The sequence below is a fragment of the Camelus bactrianus genome, chromosome 29, assembly GCF_048773025.1.
Source record: "Camelus bactrianus isolate YW-2024 breed Bactrian camel chromosome 29, ASM4877302v1, whole genome shotgun sequence".
Lineage (NCBI taxonomy): Eukaryota > Metazoa > Chordata > Mammalia > Artiodactyla > Camelidae > Camelus > Camelus bactrianus.
Genome location: NC_133567.1, coordinates 4,497,038 through 4,520,062, shown reverse-complemented (window position 1 = coordinate 4,520,062; position 23,025 = coordinate 4,497,038). Strand labels below are relative to the sequence as shown.

The 23,025-nt window shown below is 49.8% G+C and overlaps 1 protein-coding gene across 5 annotated transcripts in view; it reads right to left on the bottom strand.

Annotated features, from left to right (window-relative positions):
* The window catches only part of LYN (LYN proto-oncogene, Src family tyrosine kinase), a 105,842-nt gene that overhangs the window by 2,824 nt on the left and 79,993 nt on the right, over positions 1-23,025 (bottom strand). For all 5 annotated transcript variants that reach the window (XM_074355066.1, XM_074355069.1, XM_074355070.1 and 2 more), the window contains 2 exons: positions 6,089-6,242; positions 3,578-3,709 (listed from right to left, as the gene is read on the bottom strand). In XM_074355066.1, the coding sequence (XP_074211167.1) occupies positions 3,578-3,709; positions 6,089-6,242 (286 nt within the window). The remainder of the gene's footprint in view (positions 1-3,577; positions 3,710-6,088; positions 6,243-23,025) is intronic.

Here is a 23,025-nt window from a genome sequence, read left to right as displayed (position 1 = left end):
AGGTTGGGAACAGAACCTTCTTTTGAATTTATTCTCCAATCCGTGTTTTTCAAATCATGAGTCACTATCTATTTGAGATCAACAAATCGATTTTTAGGGAGCTACTGGTAATTTAAAATAGAAATGAGAATAAAACAGAAGAGATCAGAACGCACGGCAGGTAGTAAAAGTCAGTGTAGGTTTTGTGAAACTTCTGTTTTATACATGGAGTGGGTGTCTGTCTGTTTCTTACCATGGGTCACGATCAATGACCTCTGAATTCCTCTGCCCTTAAACTAACCTTTCTTCTTCTAAAGACACAGTGACTGAAGGTTCCTGCCTGGATTTAAACCCCTGAAAAAAAGACACATTTATTTCTGTCTTGGAAGAGCCCTTGTTTTTACAATGGAAAGATCCAAGCAGATCTTACCATCCTTAAGATCTCTTGAAAGTTGTTTACATGGTTCATTCATTTTGCTCAAGTCTACTTCTGAAACATCACCTTCGTATTTGTGGAGCTGGAATGTTCTAACTGGAACACTTCACTTGATTCTCATTGCTTGGAGCCAAGGATTCGATGTGCATCACTTTTTTAGCTCGGGTTCTGGTCTCCATAAATGACGTGGCCACCGCGTTGCCCTGGCTCCTGAACCAGCCAAGCTCACTTGGATAAACTGGCTTACCTTCTGTGGGCACGTTCTGACCTTTTATGCAACATGGGGTTGTCCAGGAAGGAGGCGAAAGACATTCCTAACCAGGTTGGCCTTTGGCCTTTCTCGGGCTTCCTTGGCCACACTGCAGACTTTTTTCTTCCTTGTTCTTAAACGGTCTCCTAATCTGAAGAACTCTCTCAGTGATGCAGATAAAGACCAGGCGTGCTCCCCTGCCTGTGGAATCTGACTGACTAAGAGGCCTAAAAAGAAGGAAATGTGACGTCTGTCTTTTTACATTCAAGTCAACCAGGCAAATAAATAAGGCTATCAGCTGACAAATCTGATGGAAGAAAGAAAAAGAGGAGGAGAGAGACCCTGACCAGATCCCTGAGGTTAACCCGGTACCAGCCTGTTGCTGAAGAAAGCAAAAACGCCCACCGCTGGGGATCAGATTTAAAGAGAAGCGAGCTCATATTCCGTCCTTGCTTCTTGCAACAAGCGTTTAGTGAGCACCTACTATGGGCCACGTGCTGGCACTGAACTCAGAGAGACAAAGAGCATTAAGACGGAGCCTTGTCCTCAAATGGCGCGCAGCCCAGCGGGAGGAGCCCCAGGAGGGGAGGGGCAGGAAGTGACAGCTAGAGTTGGGAGGGATGGGCAGAGGCTTGAAGTTGGTGGAAGAGCCCAGGAAGGAGAAGAATGCAGTAGAGCAGGGACTAGAAAAGGGAAGAGATCAGAAAAGCCTCAGCAGCCGGGCACACGGGCGCTCCAGGGACAAAGGGAGCCTGTGTGTGCGCGGGAGGGAGAACCGGCCACCACGGACCAGTCTCCCACCCACTGGGACTTCCAAAAGGGCGAATTATTTTTATTCAAGCATTTGCAGCAGGATGTGTTTCCGGGTTCTGATTCACACATAGCTTAAGAAGCCGGCTGTATCTGGCAAGGAGCAGCCAGAAAAGACATGGTGCTTCAGAAACTTTTGTCATTTTCCAACTTCCTTTTTCTCTCTGTAAGAGCAAAGCAAAACAAAACCCCAACCGCAGAGACCCCTCTATCTTCTTTAGCAAAGTTCTCTATCATTACAATTTTGCTTTTAAGGTAGTGCAGTAAGGGTCTTTGGTCCCACCTCCCTTGTCCCCTTGAATTCATCCCCAAACCAAAAGAGAACAAGAAGCAGAAACTTGAACAGCATCTTTGATGTAAGCAGAAGATGCCTGCCAGCCAGAGGCAGAAGTGGCCAAGCCTGAAGAAGGGACGTGAAACCAAGTGCCGGCCAGGGAGGAGCTGATGGCGGGACGTTTCATCACCGCACACGGGGCCGAGGTCCGCGCCACAAACAGGACTGGGCCCAGGGCCCACCTGGCGGGAGCCCCAGGGTGACACTGGAGTATTTTCTCATCCTGGGCACTGAGCACAGTGGGCGAGGTCTTGGGAGGCGCACGAGTCCAGGGTTCAGGAGCAGCTCCGCCGGGAGCTAGGGATGCGGTTCTGGGCAAGAGTCCCCTTCCTGGAGCCTCGGGACCTCACCTGTGTGCCACCGTGGGCATGTCATGCATCGCACAGCACAGCAGGTATCGTAGTGTATATGTGTATCATCTGAGTATATAAGCTTTCTCAATAGACAGCTACACGTACAGATTACAGACATGGATACATGATGCCAGACATCCGGGCTGATCAAGAAATATTTCCCCTATTTTACAGTAGTGCTACTCATTAACTTCAGAGTCCAGAGCAGAGCGGCAGTCAGACTATGAAATCCTGGCACCAGAGGGGTTTCAGGGGATGGTCCGCCCACTGTGCAGGGGTCCCTCCCGCTGCCCCGCCCCGGGGCCCTGGCGTCTCCACGGCTCACCCGCAGACCGCGTCCCTGCTCCGTCCAAATGCCTCCCGCTTCCTGCCGAGTCAGGTGAGAGGCTCCCGCGTGGCCTCTGAGGCTCTCATCCGCTCCACCCAGCTCCGTGCCTCCTGCCCTGCTCTGGGCTCCAGGCACTGGCGGTCTCCCCTGGGCGTCACCAGCCCCCGACAGCCCCCAGGCTCCCTGTGTCAAGTCCCTGCTGCTGGGACCACTGCTTAGAACCAGCAACCCTCCCCTTCCCCGCTCCGACCACCAGGCTCCCTCAAGGCGTGCTCCCCCCAGACTGTCCGCGTTGTCGGTGATTACTGCCCGGGATGATTGTCCGTCTCGCCCTGCTCGAATATTAGCTCCCAGGGCGGGAGCTGTGACCACAGCATCCGGGCACCTCCGGAGGGCCTGGCACCGTCAGGGATCTTCTCAGTGAGGAAACGATTTAAACATGAAAGATTTAATGTTAAATTGGCTGTATCCATTGACTTTGTTAAAAGCCAAACATTACCAGGAACATGAAGGCTTTGGGGAAATCCCTCTCCTTACACGCGTGGATCCTGGAAAAAGGGAGGGCTGGCGGAATCTGGCCCCAAGGGTGTTGGGGATCTGGAAATACTGAATGATGTCCCCACATCAAGGAGGTTAAAGACCTGAAGAATCTTCCGCTCATAAACACAGGTGGTTATTTCCTGAAGAGGCAGGGACTCCAAGGTCCTCTGTACAAACCTCTGCTTCAAAACTAACCAAAGAGCATTAGAAATCCTCACTTCTAGGTCTGCTTCCTCCTCCGTGAGGGGCCCTGCTTGGGGGTAACACCTGTGTCTAATCCTCTACCCCGTCCTCATTCCGCAGCACCTGTGACGACTCAGTGGTGGAGTTAATTAGTGAAGAAAAGAACGCGCACTCAATCGGACAGGAGGGCAGGGAAGTATCCGAGCACGTTTTAGAACCACGTCCACTGGAGACAATCAGAACAAAGCTCCGGCACCAGCCTCATCCTGAGCTTCTGGATGTGGGTTTGTCTTTTTCTGCCTCCCACCACTCAGCTTCTTTTGCACACGTACCGCATGACTGGAAACAGGTGAGGAGACCATACCTGGGTAGGGAATCTTCCCGTAGGTGACGATCTCGTACAGGAGAATTCCAAAGGACCACACGTCAGACTTGATGGTGAAGCACCCGAAGTTGATGGCTTCTGGCGCCGTCCACTTAATGGGGAATTTAGCACCTGGGGAGACGACACGAGGGTCTTACTCGGGTCTCTGAGCAGAAACAAAAAAGCCATGGGCACGTGGCCCTCACACTTTCCCTCTTTTTGGGAAAATTTTAATGCTTTATTTTGATTAGGTCACAAAGACACACAGTACAAAATAGAGACGAGACAAAAAGTTATACTCAGAATGTCTGGCTCCCTCCTCGTGGGCACTTCCCTCTTAAGAAGCAAAGTTTCCCGTGCGCCCTCCCAGAGACACCACTACGAGCCCACCTGAAACATGAAGGACACGACACAGACTTAGCCTGTCCATCTGTCCCTCAGCACCAGCCCCAAAGTGTGTACCCTTAGTGTTCAAATCTTCTCTAACAACCCACAGCATGTTTACATGGAATATATGTGTTTCTTGATGTGTATATTCTTGTGGATAAGTCTCTTGAAGCCAATACCAATGGGGATTTACCCCAAACTGTACTGTCTCAGGCTTACACTTGTAGGACCAAACATTATTCCACAGTTAGGGATCCGGCAGGGTGATGATCTGCCAGAATGAGACATCGATGAAACTAGGTTTCACATGAGAAGCTGGCACGGCTAAGGGTAACAGAGCCATGGGTCACATCGAGGGGCACACCTGACCGGGGAAATTCGCGGGGTCACCTGGAGAGAAGCAGGGACTCGGCACAGGCTGTCACTCCTACACCTTGGAAAGGCTACGGGCGTCCACTAAAGACTTTTAAATTTTCAAATATATGTGCCTTTATGATGCCTTTGTTTCAGACATTTTTGCAGAGTCAGACCATGAGTATGTGACCCTCACACAGGGTCACCTAAGCACAGGGTGGTGCCTGGAGAGGGCGGGGCCAGGAGAGGGCGGGGCCTGCTTGGGGCGGGGCCGGGAGGATCAGGGCCTTGGTTGGGGGCGGGGCCGCCGCTGAGGACCTAGGGGCCCCCACAGCGCTGCAGGGGTTTGAATCCCCGTTCTGCTGTTTCCAGCTGGGTGTGACCCCGGCAAGTCACTTGCTGTCTTTGTGCCTTCCTGGCACCTCCATCCACAAGATGAGGAAACAGCAGGATGGCCAGGGTTGCTGTCAGGGGTAAGGGGGCGGACCTGCATGCTGCGCACAGTGCGAACACCGAGGAGGTAAGTACCAGCGCCTTCGCCCGGAGGTGGCCCACTGTTCCCGAACCCGAGTTGTCTGCACTAGGCCGCCCGACTCGCGTGAGAACAGTTACCTTTGTGAGGCTCTAGGCTTGTGAAGTTCTACAAAAAAGGTGATAAATTCCCAAGCATGCACTCAGAGGCCAACCTCCTGGGGGCGAGGCCTGGCTCCCCCACTTGCTGACGGAGCTCAGAGGCGGCTGAGCCTTTCCTTCTCCTCACCTCTAAGGTGTGGAAGAATAATAACAGTACTGATCACGTGGGGGGGCTGCACGGACGGTGAGACAAGGACTCAGGACAGCAGCTGCCAGGCTCACTGCGGCTGCTTCTCCCCACACTGCTCTCCTCCACCTGCCCTTTTGCTGGAGGTGACCAAGGCCAAGGATGGATTATAATTCACCTGCAAGAACCTACGCTTGAGGCAGAAGAAGAACCACCTTAAACACAACGAACGCAGAGGATGCTAGACAAATCAAAACGGGGATTTTAATCTCCGTCCCCTCTACAAGTCCTGTGGACACCTTCCGGAAATAACACATTGGGGTTAAAATAATCCTTGCTTAACAGTTCTTAAGAAAGTGCTTGGCTCTTTCGGAAGAGAGAAAGCACTGTGAAAAAATTCACTCAGTGTTCATGGGGGTGACCATCAGAATCCTCAGATCATGAGCAGCACGAGCGGACTGTCCACAGGAGAGGCCGGGGCAGCCCCAGGCAGGACCGGCAGCAGAACGCAGGGGGCCGGCAAATGGATGCCTCCGGAACATGGGGAAATACAGGAGCGTGTTTTCTGCAGCGTTACACTTACTTCTGCGTGTATGGTAATTTCCACGTTTTAATCTGTGGTTAAAAGCCCAGGATATCGAGTACAGAATCACCGCTACCAGCACTGTCTCTATAGCTAAGCAAAGTGCACGTCATCGTGTGGGTGAAAGGCACTAACGCGCTACATAAGCAAAGAATCGTGATCTCGCCAAATCTCTTTCTGTTTTGCCTTGCTTAACTGAAATACGAATGAGAGCATTTGCGGATTTTATAAAAGTATCACGTAGAGTTCATCAGGCGAGTAATTTTTAAAAACAATTATTAGAATAAACCACAAACAGCAACCATGGTACATTTTGAATACTGGACCAAAGGCGTTCTTTTTTAAGTGATGACTATAGTAATTGCTTTGCTGAAAACAAAATAAAACTAAATGACAACCAAACACGTCAGGGTGGGTGGGGACGCACCTTCCCTGGCCGTGTACTCGTTGTCCTCGATGACCCGGGCCAGGCCGAAGTCCGCGATCTTGCACATGAGGGCCTCGGAGACCAGGACGTTGGCGGCGCGGAGGTCGCGGTGGATGTAGTTCTTCCTCTCGATGTACGCCATTCCCTCTGCGATCTGGAAATGAAGACGAAAGCCAGACGCCTCTGAGTCCCTGAAACCCTTCCAGCTGTGTTATCCTGATTGTTCAAGTTTTAAACACGGGGGGAGGGTACAGCTCAGTGGTAGAGCAGGTGCTTAGCATGCACGAGGTCCCTGGTTCAATCCCCAGTCCCTCCACTAAAATAAAAACAAACACCTAATTGCCACCACCCCCAAAAAAGAAACACAAGAAAAGAAATTTTTTAGGTTTTTCAAACAATGGGTAAATTATCACCTTTTTGAGTTCTTTCTGAAATAACTGTCCCCCAAGTTTCCTAGGATGGTAATCACGTCTCAACATGATCATTTAAACAGCAGCCCATCTCAGCCTTTCTCAATGCGTGCAGTCTTTTTAAGACTCTACTAAATTCCTGCACGTAGACGTGAGGACCCCAGCGTTTCAAACGAAGAAACAGCTGGGGAGAGTGACGCGGTAACACAAGTAACATTACGGGGTGTCAGGAACAGGATGTCTGTGGTCAGCAGCAGCACCCTGGCTGTCAGGTCAGCCCACCACCCACAGGACCGGCTCTCCGCACTCGCTCTGCACAGTCCCTCCAGGATGTCCCGAAAGCGTCCCCCAGACACGGCACGACAGCAGGAGAGAATCAATGGTTCAAACTAAACAATGAAACAGGGAGGGTGAAACGACTGCTCATTGCTCACTAGCAAGTCCGGCCTTTAAGGAGTCAAAATAGGATCCTTAAGGAAGACAGTACCACATTATAAAGATAAGAATCAAGAAGGAAGGAAGGGAGGGAGGGAGGGAGGGAGGGAGGAGGGAAAAACCAAGTAGTGCATCTGGCGAGCAGGAAGAGGGAACACGGATTAGGATTATGTCACACAGGAATGAACGTCTTCTGCAGGGTCGGCCTGGATCCCAGGTGGCCCGCGTGGAGGACCTGACCTCCCCCCAACCTTCTTACTGCTCAGTTCTAGGCTGGTTTCGGCCAGGCTGTGTCGCTTAGCAAAGGCTTAACTACACAGCCTGGAACACCGTTCCTCCCCTCTTCTGCCGAGAGGGCCTTCCCTGAGCTCCTCTGGGATAATTTCTCTCTAGACCCACCCCCAGCAGTCAGTTTGTACAAAAACCATTCGCACCTACTGACCACAGCTTTGCTGTGACCTTGATGCTGCTCAGTGTGCTTACAGCTGCCCTGCCGTCCAGAAGCCACAGCTCACGTCTTTTCTGACCTCACTTGGCTCTACTGGAAACTTCAACCATGTCACCACACCTCTTTTCAGAGCCTGAGAAAGTTCTTTGGTAAATGTGCCGGGTTTTCCTATCACCAGGATGCTCTGTGGTTGGCCGTCTGATGCAGGAGTTTGACAGATGATGATTCTGTGGCCAGAGAGTCTGGCGGATAATAATCAGTCTACACCGGGTCAGGGTCAAAGTCCCGGCAGCCCAGAGGTTCGCGTGTGACCAGCAGCAAGGGTGCCGTCTTGAACGGAGAAAACCAAGACTCCGGAAAAACAAAGAGTTCTGAGTGTTTTCTTTAGCAGAAATGACAATCTGATCACGGACGCCTTTTGTGACCCGGAGGTGTGGCACTCAAGCGGGGCAGGTAAAGTGGAGAAGACCTGGCTGTGTGACGCCCACCTGGTGGACTCAACAGTCTCTGCCTGGACGGCCGGGCTGGGCCAGCCCTCACGCCCATAACCTACTACTCGAATCCTTTCTGCAAGTCCAACCAGGTCACTCTCTGCATAAAACTAGCCTCCGGACAACGTCTGAACCCCTTAACAATGCGTCTAAGCCCCTGCGTGGCCGGCCCCATCAGCCCTCCACCTCCAGCCATGACTACCTCCTCCCGGACCCTGGCTTCCACACCTGCCCCCTTCGCCTGGCTGTTCACCCTGCAGGTCTCAGGGGAGATGGCCCTTCCTCCGAGAGTCCTCGCCTGCCCCTCTTTCTCCTCTGACGTGTGCGATCTCAGGGCCCCGGCTCCTCACCTGTTCACCTGTCTATGGTCATCACAGGAATGTAAATCCTCCGGGCACATTCCTGTCCTCGGCTCGTCTGTAACATTCCAGTGACTGTCTACAAACTGGGCCAGGAGCCTGGAGAGCTGCAGTTGGCTGCAGTCCCAACACAGGCTTGCGCCTGCAGCAGACGGTGGCGGTCAGGGACCCGCTGGACCAGCCTCTAGGGTGTGACCGACCACTCGGATGAGCACTGGGGGCCCCAGGGACTCACATCTTTTTCACCCTTGGTGTTGGATTTGAGTGATCAGCTCATTAAAAGTGTTCTGGGCGCTTGTCGGTAAGGCGTTTATCATGCTCGCCCGAGTTCTGCATTTACACGCATCCAAATGCATTTTTTCACATGATTCTCTGAAATAACAACAGACCTGCAACCAGCCCCGTTTACTCTGGCTTCCTTTCCCACGTCAGAGTGCTTTAAGGAGCTTATACTCCAAATTGTAACACTAGCATTCACCAAGACCAAGATTCGGAACCCCGGCATCCACCCGGGTGACAAACAGACGTAGAGCAAAATCAAAGCTTTCAGATAAGGGCTTGATTTGAGACCGCGAAAGACTACAATTCTCTTCTTATATAAAAACTATTATTTCCCTGGTCTACGTGTATTGTTCTTTCTTGGTTTCTTTTTCTTTCTTTTTAAACCTTAATCCTTTTTTGGGGGGGTTGTATTTACTTTGGGTAAAGAGAATCCGGCTCTATTTCGCAACAGCAGGAAGAAATCAGAGTGGCCGATGGAATCTAGTATCAACTTTTCTCGCACAGAATACATTCTCTCTCCCGCAGGCCACTCAGCCAACAGTTGTCAGCTCAGCAGGAAGAGCTGTCGCATAAACACGTCACCCCCAGGCTCAGCCGTCCACGGGGACCCGGAGGAGAGGAGCGCCCGCCCCCCACTTTCTAATGCTCCGTTAGCTCAGAAAGGTGGATTGGAGAAGGAGTTCTGTGGAGTTGCTCCGGTCTGGTGAGGACAGAATCTGATTCAGGAGATCGCTCTGTGCCACAGGCATTTTATGTCAATGGTGATGATAAAAGGCAGGTGGCTGATGGACAGGTAGGTAGATACATAGATGGATGGGTAGACAGACATTAATAAGCGCTGTGTCTCCTGCCACTGATTGAGCACTTTTAGGTACCAGACACTGTTGTACGTCCTTTACACCCAATTCATGTTTCATCTGAGCAACAAATCTATCAGGCTAGGTTGTATTTCCATTGTACATGTGCAAATGAGACTTAGAGAGGTGCGAGAAGACGCAGAAAGCCAGAGTGGAGGAGACAGCCAGGCCTTACACCGGACTGTCTGACCGCCACACCACATCCCACAATGTTCCATCTGCAAGAGAGCTCAGTATGGGACAGGTGCTCCTGGAACTCACATTTCTCCCCGAGAAAGAATATTGTCTTACTGAGGAGAAAGAAAAATGCTTTTGACGCTTCCTCCCAGAATTCACTGTTGTTAAGCCCAAATTTCACCCCTCAGAAAAGCTATCACAAACTCTCCTCGGGTCAAGCTCGGGGTACCCGTCTCAGGAAGGACACGCAAGCTTCGTGTGGGTTCTCTTTGTCTAGAACAGTGTTCCTCAACCTTTTTTCACTATCACCCCTGCAAAGGAGAAAAATTTAATTAAATTAGAAATTTTAAATTAAATACAAAGAAATAAGATTCTGTCCGGTAGGTCTGAGCTTTGGAGGGCCACAAACCATTGTAATAGCCAAGATTTTCTCATCCGCCAAGAACCACTTTCCATTCCCTTGGGGGCAATCTTGCCCCATTTTGAAATCTTAGTCTAGATGCTAAATTGAGCAAAGAAGGTATAAAACCAATTTTTCTCTGTGACTCAAAAGAGGGGAGATGGATGGTGATATATTCTTGGCTTGAATGAAGTTAACACTCAGAATGAAAATAACCAGGCTAAAATTAAGTAGGGAAATATTCTTTCATTCAAATAGCCCTCTATATCGCGGAAAAAAGCAATAACTGTCTTTCTTTTTGGAAATTTGATGGGGCCGAGATGAGATTACTTTCCTAGAGTCAAACCACAGGTTTAGTGCAATGGTTCGGAAGTGACTTCAATTTTCCTTCTATGCATTTAATGGGTAAATTGGGTTTTAACCCTTATGATGGTATTTCTTACCTCTGGCTGTGTACCCGGGCACCTTGTCTTAACTTGGGCCTCGTCCTGAATCACCCAAACCTCCATCTCTAGGAGTGGGCCTCCCAGGCCTCTGTCACCTTCTGGGAGCTTGACTCTGACCCTGACTTATTCAATCAGACCCTGAACTTTAACAAGCTCTCTGGGCGACCTGCAGGCACACTGAACTCGGACAAGCCCTGCGTTAGATCCAGCACTTTCCAACTCTAGCTGTTCTAGGGTTTAAGGCTCTAGATGGATTGGAACAAAACCTCAGTCTCGGCCTCAGGAGCGGATGCATGGTTGTCCTCAATGCAGGGAAAAAGAAGTCCTGATACAACTCAGCTGAAGAAAAAGAGAAGGAATCAGATGCCCCCAGGCAGCAGGAACGAGTCCGGGGTTGGCGGGGCGCGGGGTGGAGGACACACGGGGGCTGGGGGGGTGAAGGGCCAGGTGACAGTGGTACAGACTAGTCCGAGTCCATCGGGGGCTCGGAACCTGTGTCGAGCCTCTGGTTTTCCTGTAACTTAGGGAGAAGGACCTCAGCCTCACAGCTCGGAGGTAGGGGACCTGGTGCCTCTCCCTCCCTCTCACGGCTCTGGGGCGGGGCCATTACTTAGGGGGGCTGAGAAACTGATTTCACTTTTCAGTTTTAAATCATCTGAGGGATCCTCTACCTCTCAGGCCACGCCAGCATCACGATGCCACACTCAGTGATGTATGCACACGTGAAAAGCCTGACTTTCTAAACCACCTGCCAACGCTAAAGAAGAACCGAAAATGTCTTCTGTCTCCACGTGCTCTTTCCAGCTCTGTTACAGAGTCTGTGTGTGAAGCTGCCGGAAATTTGAAGTAACAGGCACCTCTATTACCTAAAATGAGAATAATAATTATACAAGGAGACAGTGCCGGCGGGTTAGTCTTCTGGGCTGAAAGCTGACTGATTCAGATGCGCTGCTCGTTCTCTTCAGCGCAAACAGCGTGGCCAGCGCGCACGGCCCAGTTCCTCTTTTTGTACCTTCAGTGGAAATACACGGTGACCTGTCCCCCCTTTGATGCTTCTGGGTGCATCTGTGCACGCGTGTGTGCATGTGCGTGTGTGACGCTATCCTGGGAGGACAGAGAGGAACCACTCGGTAAGTGAGTTGAACCACCGGGATCCCAATCAGAGCCAGTTACCCCACTGGGTTCTGGTGAAGCTCCAGGCATCTAGCACCCAGTGAAAGTTCTCGGCACAGAGAAGATATTAAAAGTGATGTCTCCCTGGAGAGAGGTCAGTCTTCTCTCCCCAGGTGCTAACTAAGCAGACCCCAGCCTGGGGGCATCGTCCAGGGAAGCCTTTCAACCTGCCAGTCAGCTTCCCAGCCCGGGACCCGACAGGGCTGGAAACACACGTGTGACCAAACAGACAGCTCTGACCCCAGATACGGGGGACCTGCCACTCTCACTGCCGGTGCGGAGGGGAAGTGCTAACCTGCCCATGGACGTGCCCTTAGGGACCCACAGGCACTGTTTCCTCCAAGTTGAGGTGACCCCGGCTGATGGGTGAGCTGCCTCGGGGTGGACCTCCTCAGACCCTGCTAGCATCCCAGAGGATGATCACGGACACACCCTCTACCTGGCAGTGCTGCCAGTGTGGGCTTGTTTTGGGTATATCAGTATCTGCATACATGACATTACACACACACACACGTGAGCACACAGCACACAAATACACACAAACCTATGAGAAGCCTCAGAACCCCAACATTTCATAAAGCATTACAGCGTCTGCTCCTTCCACTCGCCATTCGCCACACGCACACGCACGCACCCACACACGCACCCACACACGCACACGCACTCGCGAGCATGCACGTGCACGCACACACACACGCACGCACACGCATACACATTTACACAGGCACTTGCTTATGATGGGCCGGGTGGCGACAGAACACAAACCCACAGTCCTATTGCTTTGCAGATACATTTTTTTCCCAGGGTATGAGGTCAGAAATGTTAAATCAGAGCAAAGGTGGGCAGTGGGTATAGCTCAGTGGTAGGGCACGTGCTTAGCACGCATGAGGTCCTGGGTTCAATCTCCAGTACCTCCATTAAATAAATAAATAAACCAATATATGTATGTTCATGTATAGCTGAAAAATTGTGCTCTACACTGCAAATTGACACATTGTAAACTGACTATAACTCAATAAAAAATTTAAATAAATAAATAAACCAAATAAATAAACCTACCTTCCCCTCCAAAAAAAAAAAGTTCCCAGAAGCATCTGAGTTGAGCATTTAAATTCCCTCTCCAATATCTGTGTGTAAGTAAAAAGTCTGCTCCTCTTCCCCAAGTGAGGAGGAGACACTGGGAGTGGTCTCCACTGATGTGCTCACGCACCCCTGCCAGGACCGCTCTGCAGAAGGCAACTCAGGACTCTCCTCGTTCGTCATCAGATACATTTACTGAGGAGGGAGTTTCCAGTGACCCTCCAGAGAGTCACAGGATGCTATACTTGGGGCAGGAGATCCCTAACACCACACCTGTGGGTGTATATAAGACAGACTTATTTTATGTGGAATACAATTCTAGAGAAAATAATCTCAGTTACGCTGTACACACCAAGGCAGAGCTCAAATAACCCCCCTTATACATGAGCTTTCCTGCCGGCAGCGACCACAGAGGTCAACGCGGGAAGAGAAGGGAAATACCACATGATACCACTTACACGTGGATCAAAAAAAATGACACAAATGAACTTATTTACAAAACAGAAACAGACTCACAGACATAGAAAACAAACTTATGTCTGGGAAGGGATAAATTGGGAGTTCGAGATTTGCAGATACTAACTACTGTACATAAAATAGATAAACAACAAGGTCCTACTGCACAGCACAGGGAACTATATCCAAAATCTTGTAATAACCTATATTGGAAAACAATATGAAAAGGAATATGTACGTATAACCGAGTCACTGTGCTGTACACCAGAAACTAAAACCACACTGTAAATCGACTACATTTCAATTAAAAACAAAAAACAAAAAAAGAAGCCCCACCAGGAGCTGTGGCCACCGCATCCCACACAGCCTGCCCCAGCCTCCCGCCAGGAGCTGGGGCTCTGAGCCGCCAGCAGCGTGCCCACGCACGTGCTCCACAGACGCCTGCTCAGCGCCCGGACGCGACAGTGTCACCTGGGACCCTGTGGGACGTTCTGACACACAGCAGGAGGTCTGCTGCGCACGTGTTGCTTTAGAGTTCTGTGTACACCGGCATTCCAACCACTATTCTGAGAAACGGGCAAGGAACAGGCTATCTTGCCCAGTGAGGGGTTTTCTATCTTAATGAGAAGAACCCACATTTGAGTCAGATGATGGAAGGAATAAAAGAATGAAGGAACCTAACTGAGGGACTCGATGTGATCTCTCAAGCAAAGCTAAAATCTCCCCCGGGAAGAGAAAATCTCTCCCCCTGAATGAGAAACTAGAACTGAAAACCCAACCTGTCTTCAAACTGGCTGGTTGGAAAACATTTGTCATCGAGACAAGCAGTGAGGGAGATCGCAGGTGAAACCTGCCAGAAAGTGGGAAGGCGTAAGAACCTGCGGCTCTACCCGTTCTAACAGGCATTGTTTGCCTCACTCTCTAGATGTGTATTTTCTTCCTACACGTGGGAGAAGCAGACTTCAAATAACTAATCATTTTCAAAAGCTCTAGGAAGCCTGCACAGTAATAATAATGCTAACATCAGTAAGTTGGAAGCAAACAAATGGGTAAAACCTGCAGTCACCCTGATGGGTTCTCAGGTCTCTCTGAAGCTCCTCTGTACCAGGCAGCCCCTGGGGTCATTCCCAAACTGACCTGAAAAGACCGCTTAAAGGCAACAGGAAAATAAAATGTAACGATAACAGGGAGCTTTCAAAAAGAAAGTTTAAGTGAGAACACATCTCCTCGGCACCCCAAAAACGACAGCATTTGTTTAATAGCACTTGATACTGTTTATAGAAGCACTTTTCTGTCTCTTTATAGTCATTGACTCTCCATCCTGGATCCCTAACTTACTAACTCATAATTTGGATAGAGGAAGATATGGACTAGAGAGCTCATTCATTCCTTGTTATGTTTTGGGGTCAAATAAAATGTTTTAGCTTTGTTGGGTTATTAACATATTCTTCTATATTCCTCTTTTCCAAGAAAAATTTCTAAGAAATAATGAAGTCTGTTGCTATAATGGTGATGATGATGGTGGTGATGGTGGTGATGGTGATGATGGTGATGATGGTGGTGATGATGATGGTGATGGTAATGGAGATAATGATGGTGATGATGATGGTAATAATAGTGGTGATGGTGATGATGATAATGGTGGTGATGGTGATGATGGTGGTGATGATGATAGTGATGATGGTGGTGATGATGATAATTGTGATGATGGTGATGATGATGATGATGGTAATGATGATGGTGATGATGGTGATAATGATAACAGCTGCCATGTATGGGCTGCTTACTCTGCCCAGGCACCTTGCCAGGCACCTATAATCCTTAAAACAAGTCTATGAAGTAGCCAATATTCATAGTAAAGATGAGAAAGCTGAGCCTTGGAGAAGTTAACATTCTTCCTAAAAGGACTAGATTTGAATCCAAATGTGGCCAGTCCCACCACCTGTGCTCTTAACTATTTATCCATACTAGCTTCTTCCTTTAAAAAGAGCTACAAACAGTAGAATGCTCACAAGTTAACAGCAGGAAAAAGGAAAGAAAGGAGAAATAATAACTAGATCACCTCAAAAGTGGCCAAGTTAAAGTTTGCAGTCTGCAGTACCTTCATAGCTCAAAGATGGGGGCAGATTTTGACATACACAAACTTAGGGCTGGGGAGGTTTCTGTGACTGGTCAAATTTTAATCAATCCAACAGCATGCAAGGATCCACCATGCCTAAGGGAGACACGATTTCCACAAAGACAACTTCACTGAACAATCATGTTTAAATCAGTAAGTTTCCCTGAAAGAGATTCACCTTCATTAGCAAAAAATGAAGAAAAATTAGTCAACTAATTCCCATAGACTTTCTCTCACAAAAACTTATTGGACCAGTTCACATCCATTAGGATGGCTATTATAAAAACAAACAAAACAAAACCCCCAAAACAGAAAATAAAAAGTGCTGTTGAGGATGGGGAGAAATCGGCACTCTTGTGCACTGCTGCTGGGGATGAAAAATGCTGCAACCATCATGGAAGTCAGAATGCATGTTCCTCAAAAAATTCAACATAGGATTACCGTATGATCCAACCATCCATCCACTCCTGGGTATATATACCCAAAGCAACTGGAAGTAGAGATTTGTAAAATATCTAACAGATATTATTAGTAAACACCTGTTCGTAAGAGCAATATTCACAACAGCCATAAGGTGGAAACAGCTCAAGTGTCCCATCAACAGATGAATGAAAACACAAAATGTGGTCTATACAAACAATGGAATATTATTCAGCCATAAAAAGGAAGGAAATTCTGGCACGTGCTACAATATGGACGAACCTTGAGGACAATATGCTAAGAGAAATCAGCCCATCACAAAAGGGCAAATACTGTATGATTCCAGGTACTTAAGAGTATGAAATTCACAGAGGCAGAAAGGAGAATGGTGGTTGCCACAGGCTGGTGGGAGAGAGGATACGGAGTTCACGTGCAATGGATACAGAGTGTCAGTTCTGCAAGATGGAGATAGTTCTGGAGAAGGATGGTGGTGATGGCCACACAACAAAGTGAATGTCACTGAACTGTGCACTTAAAAATGGATGAAATGGTAAACTTTATGTTATGTGTATTTTACCACAATTGAAAAATAAAATTACCCTGGGAACTTCCAGCTGGAGCAAAGCAGTAACAGAAAGTGGCAAAGGCTGCTCGCTGCAGGGGGGGTGGCCAGCGCCCATCACCCACACCTGCGCAGTGTGCTTGAGACCAAGGAGACGGTTTGGCAGCTCGCCGCGGGATCCTGGATGGGGACGCCCATGCACACCTGGGGGGACCAAACCAAACTGGGAGGCGGTCAGGGCTCCTCCCATATCAATTCCTCCCAGGGGCAGCTCCTCAGTGTAACCTCAGATAGACCTGGCCGCGTTGTGAATGCACAACTGGGGATGAGCAGGAAGTAGGGCGATGACTAGCGACGCCTTCGAAGATAGTCAGACAGTTGTGGCTTCGATCAGAGCCTTAGAATGAGTCATCTTGGGTTTTATACAAAAAGGGGGCAAGTTTCTTCTCAAAAATCTCAACTTTTCCACTTTCCAAAATGGCGATAATGGCAGCGAGCTGGGAGAGCCCAGATGAGACGGAAGAGGAGACCGCGAGGCTGCACAGTGCAGGACAGATGTTAGTGATAACTATTACCGATCATAATGCTGCTGCTATTAATAGTCGCGATCTGGTCCATCCTGGTGAAATGACAGGCAGGACAGCTGATCTCAGAGCCGAGGGGTGGTCGGTGGGGAGCTGCCCCGGCCTCTGTGTCCCTTCTATTGAGTGGCTGCCATCACCCCTGGGATGTGAGGGGGCCCGGACCCATGTCCGCTGATGAGGCTCCCTTAGACCAGCTGCCTGAGGCTGTGAAGGTGTGACCTGGTGACAATCACCCCCCCCCAGTGGATCAGGAAAGGGACCCCCCACTCAGCACACCGGGACAGGGCAGTGAATAAATGACACCGCGGGTAGCAGTCTCCTTTGCTCACCGTGTGCTCTTCCACATCAGTTTCACTGCTATCATCTACGTGACCCACCCTGATCTGCGGCTAAGGAGCCACGCTTATCACCCTGAAAGGAGAAGAAGGAAGCAAAACGTTCTTAACTTATCCCAGGGATGGAGAAACAAGACAAGAGCCGTTGATTCTTCTGTCTGGGCTTTTGCGAGACAGAGGAGGTATGACGCTGAGGAGGACGGCGACCTGACAGCCGAGGGACAGTTCCTCGGACCACACGCGCAACTGTGCTCAGTGAAAACAGGCTGTGACCGTCCAGAGACTCGAACGTTCCTGCTCCGATCCTGTTACCTGGCTACGGGGGGATGAGGAAGCAGACGCAGGAAGTCAAGCTTTGCGCACAGAAACGTTTTGCACTGGTATTTATATTAGTGGAAAAGTGGAGATTCCCTGAATGTTCATCTACAAGGGACTGTTAGGGAAATCACGACACAGTCGTAGGAGCCGCATGTTACACTGTAACAGGTACACACGCGTTTGTGGAGAGTTTTCAGTACAATGAAAAACTATTAACACTCAGCTTGAGACATACAGAACAGCACGTACGGCACAGGCACAACGAGTAATGAAAAGAACAATTAAAAAGGATGAATGATGATGAACTAATGCACAAAATGGGCAAAGAGCTTAATGAAATAGGTTCCAGAAAAATAAACAGCAAACAAAGAAGAAACATAGGAAAAGATGCTCGATCCCACCCATATTAAATGAGCACAGATTACACTACGGAAATACTAAATCTGACCTATCAGACTGGGTTAGAGAGTGTTAACAACACCCAGTCTGGGCAAGAGGATAAAACAAAAGGCACTCTCATTTTCTGGCAAGACTCTGAGGAATAGCCATCACAATTTAAAATGTATACACACTTCTGGAAATGTAGATCTGCAACGTAGAATTCACCCTTCGAACACACTTGCACACGTATACAAACACATACAGGGAAGGATCCTCACCGTACACTGTTTGTTACAGTAAAACCCAAACCAAACCAACAAAACCCCAGAAAACAACAGAAATGCCCATCAACAAGGGAGCAGTTAAACCACAGGACATCTACACAGGAGAATATTAAAAGGCTTTAAAAGAATGAGGAGGAACATTCTATACCAATAAGAGAAGACAACCAAGATAAATTAAGCTATAAAACTGCAACATACTACAAATTGGATAATTTCATCTGTGGTGGGGGGGAGCCAGAATCTACACTGGTATCTGTAAGGATGCATTAGAATTGTTAAAATTGGGACCAAGGAGTCGGGGTTAAACGTTTTAAATTTATAAGCTATGGTACAGTATGACTTTTCTTCTTTTTTAATCCATTATCAATACTACTGCTTTAAAAATCTCTAGGAAAATGAAATAAGACTGAAATATAGCACAAGAACGCACAAAATGCCTGTATCGTCTGCCTTTGGAATCACAGAATTTGAGGGCTATTTTTTTCAATAATTTTATAATGAACACTCATTGATTTCTGGTAAGGAAAAAAAAATCTATTTTAAAAAATGAGATCTGATCTAGATTCACATCTTCCCAGAATTTCCCTGGGCGTGAATACTTGTTCTGTGCTATGTTTACCTGGAAAGACTTCCAGGATCATTCATGAAGTACATGCTCACATCTATAAAGTCGTAGCAGTATGTCACAGTGAGTTAACAGAAGACAGCTGGGGGTGAGATTTAGGGTTCCGGTTACCTGTAGCTTGACGAGATTTGCTACGACCCGAGGACACTGCGATGCACTACAAGACCGCAGGCCAGTGTCCCTCTGAGGCAGGGTCTTCCATCAGCCTACGAGGACTGTCATTCACTCATCATCCATGTGCAGAAAGTACCCCCCGCCTGCGAGGAGCCTGCTCCCCGTGCACTGGGCAGCGACACACAGCCCGCCCTGCCCCGTGTGCTTACTTTCTGGGGGGGAAGATGGATAAATACACAACAGCAAATAGACAGACCTCGTGCCAGACAGCTAAGAAGTGAGGAAAATACACAGCAGGCACACGCACCATGTGCCAGCTCCGACAGAACACCCGCAAGAGCTTGAGTTCTGTTTGGGGGGAACAGTTCCCATGCAGAGCCTGAACTCCAGATCTGGAAATAATCTCCGACTCAGTCGTCCTGTGACAGCTGAGGAGGTCTGTAACGAGCTCTGGTCGAGCCCAAATATGCCGGAAACAGCCCTGCTACTACTTTTATTTGCACTTGAACCCTTTGGAAATGAGTTTGCAGAACAGCGAGTGTTTCCGAAGGGAGCCGGGAGGGGCAGGGTTGTTCTCTGTGGCTGTTCAGGTATTTCCTTGTCCTGAGGATGAGGGAGGGTGGTCCTTCGAGGACATCTGTTGCAGGGGCGGGGTGGGGGGGAATGGAGGCAGAGGTAGCTGGAGAGGGATGTGGAAGAAACGGGGGGGCTTTATTACAATTCCCATGGGGATGGCACAGAAATGAGCGGGAAACGTCAGTGCAGAATTTCTAGAACGGTGTCTTGAGAGGCAAGACGGGACAGGACCTGATGCGTAATGCAGGTGGCTGTCACATCAGGAAGGAGGATGTGTGACGGCTTCTCCTTCTCAGCGAGAGAGACAGCAGGTCATCCTCTGAGAGAGGGAAGGGGGAGGCAGGGCTTAGGTCTGGGGACAGAGGAGAAGGACAGAAACGGCTGTGCAGGAGTGTGTGTGTGGGGTCACTAGGCGCTCGGACACTGGTCTTGAAGAAGAGCCGGTACACCCCCTCAGCAGCAGCCACAGCTGGTGTGTGCATGTGGGGATGAAGCAGGTGAAGAGCTGATCTTGAGTAAGGTCCGTGCGACAGAGGGGACACAGAAGCCAGGTCAGCAGAGAAGAGAAACATGAGGGAGTGGAGGCGGGGGGGCAGGTGGGAGGTGGATGGACGGGAAATGCTGGGAAGGGGCAGGGACTGTTGGAGCCGGAGGAGTGGAGGGTGAGCCAGTCAGATGGGAGGCAATGGGCCGGGACGGGGATGGGGGCCAGCGATTCTGGTCATAACCACGGAGTGGCTCCGGGGGCGAGGACGGAATCCTGGGGGAGAGGAAGTCAAGAGACAGAGAGCCTGAGTTTGAAGGTCTGCCTGGATGCCCATCAACCATGGCAGGAGCATCAGGGGCTGGAGAGAGAGGGAGGTTGGGCAGAGGGCAACAATCAGAGGTGCCCAGGGACCCGAGGACCCTGCGGCCAGAGGGACGATGAGCTGACGGGCCTCAGAGCTGGGGTCGAGGGAGGGGGAGATGGAAGGGCCGGAAACAGTGAAGAGGATGGGCTAACACACGCCGCTGGGGCTGCCTGCTGGCGTGAGTGCAGATACAATCTTCACTCGTCAACGTGCAGGTAGGTCTGCCCCGCCAAGCACCACCCAGACAGCTACGTCACAGACCCAAGGAGATGTGGGGAGCACAGCGAACCAGAGCTGGAAACCCTGAGTTCTCCCAGCACAGCCCGCCAGCCCCGTCACCACTTGAATTCCAGCCCCATCACCTCCGTAGCTGGGGCAGCGCAGACAAAGGGCCCTCCCGGCGTCACAGGGAAGCCCACCCAGGAACCGGAATGACCCTACGAGAGGAGAACTTGCTCATTTTTAAATGTTCCCCAAATTAAATGCATCCGCCACCGGCTTCAGGGTTAAACACTTCGTTTATAATTTCTCCTCCCTCCTGGCCTTCCTTATCCCACAGGGAGCACACAACAAGGCAGCTTTGTCTTTTCACAAAGACCCAGACATTCTACTTCCTTCTTCCTTTCTCACTTTTATTTCAACCAATAACGTAAGTTTTGTGCAGAAAAGCAAACAGCTGGGGGTGAGGGGAAGAAGGAAAGTATCAGGAGAACATCTTATGGTTAAATACACCCGAATCGTGACCCAGAAAAACACGAAAAACACATGCTCTTCTAATGGCTTGTTCAGAGCTGTGTGAAGCAGAGAATAAAGGATCTGTTGTTTGAAACTGAACGTAGGCTGTCCCGGCTCGGGTCAACAGTCATTCAGCAAATATTTATAGAGCACCTACTGCATACAAGGGAGAACTCACCCCAACATTCACGCTGCAGCGCACGCGCTGAGAAAGGGACGGGAGGCAGAGAGAGACAGAGAGAGAGAGAGACTGAGGACCCGGGTGAGCGGCACAGAGGGGTGGTCTCCAGGAGTGGGCTTGGGAGAAACTCTACGACAGAAGCCTGGCGGGCGCCAGGCCCAAGGAAGGCAGAGGCTGGGGACCTGCGCGCACATGCCATCCGGAGTTTTGACAAGTGTGATGGAATCCACAGAAGGTGCTCATCAGCAGGGCTGCAGAATCTTCCAGCTGGAGAGAGACCTGGAGCAGTTAAATGCTTAGAGACAGGAGAGAGCAGTGGTTGCCAAGGGCCGGGGAGACCCAGGAACAGGCGTGAGCATTTAATTGTCCGGGAAGATGAAAACGTTCTGGAGGTGGATGGCGGGGGTGGTGGCCCAACAATGTGAACGCAGTTAACACCACTGAGCTGTACACTTAAAAATGGTCAAAGTGGAAGATTTTATGCTATGCGCATCTGACCACAATAAAAAATGCAAAACTGCATTTGCCCAGTTGGCCCCGCCTGCTTCATGGAGCTTGGAAAGAGGAAGCGAAAGAGGCCGGCGGCAGACCCAGTGTGTGCAGGGCTGCCAGGTAAAACACAAAGGGGTGTTTCTACTCACGGATTATTCGCGGTGTATCGAAAAGTCACATTTAACTGGACGCCCCGAGTGTCTGAAGCTGGCAGCACCAGGCAAGAGGCGCCGGCAAAGGCCAGAGGAGAGACGAAGGTGGGCGGAGGCGGGAGACACATTTAGGAAGACTATGGAGAGGGGTTGGTCCAGGAGCTGCCTGCTGCCCTGGGGGCTGGGAAGCCTGCGGGAGGGCTGCACCCTCGCCCTCTGGCCACTGCAGGGCTCTGGGAGCTGGAGGCTGGGCACCTCCTAGGAAGGGGCTGGGGGAAGGGGCAAGGCCATGGGGTGGCTCCCATGGCAGGGCTCCATGCGGCCTTGGGCACTGCCTAGCTATCCTCTGGTGGCCCCGTGCTCACCGTGGTGGCCCTCAGGCCCTCAGGCAGGACCCTAAGTTGACCACTGGGGCAGAGATCAGAGGTGAAATGCCAGAGAGGCCAGAAGCACAGCTGCCTGGAGGGTCACTGAGACTCAGCCCTGCTGTGCCGTGTGGGGGCTGCAAACCTGCCCGTGGAGCCGGGAACCAACCTGGCCCCGGAATCAACTCTGAAGACACCAGGCTGCTCTGAAATTGGGCCAGGGGCTGCTTCTGGCAACTCAGTTTAAGACAAGCATTATATTGGAATTTATGTGTGCGCTGTAACACAAACATCTTGAAGCTCATGATCCGAGGTCAGGGGAAGAAACCTTCTTATACGGAAGGCTACAAAACCATGGTTTTTAAAAGACGGATCATTTAAAGGTCACTCAGAGTCATTTTATTTCATTTTTTTCCCCTGTGTAGAAAAAAATCAGTATAAACCTGCTTTTAAAAATTAGGACCACGGGGGAGGGTATAGCTCAGGGGCAGAGTGCGTGCTTAGCATGCAGGAGGTCCTGGGTTCAATCCCCAGTCCCTCCATTAAATAAAACTAAAATTACAAAAAAGGACCATGCAGATACACACCACTATCTATAAAATAGATAAACAACAAGGTCCTACCGTGCAGCACAGGGAACTACCTTGTAACAGCCTATAATGAAAAAGAACACGAAAAGGCATCTAGGTGTATAACTGACTCACTGTGCTGTGCACCAAAATTAACACAACACAACACTGTAAATCGACTATACTTCAAGTAAAAAAAAATAAGGACCAAGCAATTTCATTCAAATAATAACAGAAATCAGTTGTCGCCAGAGTGTGGC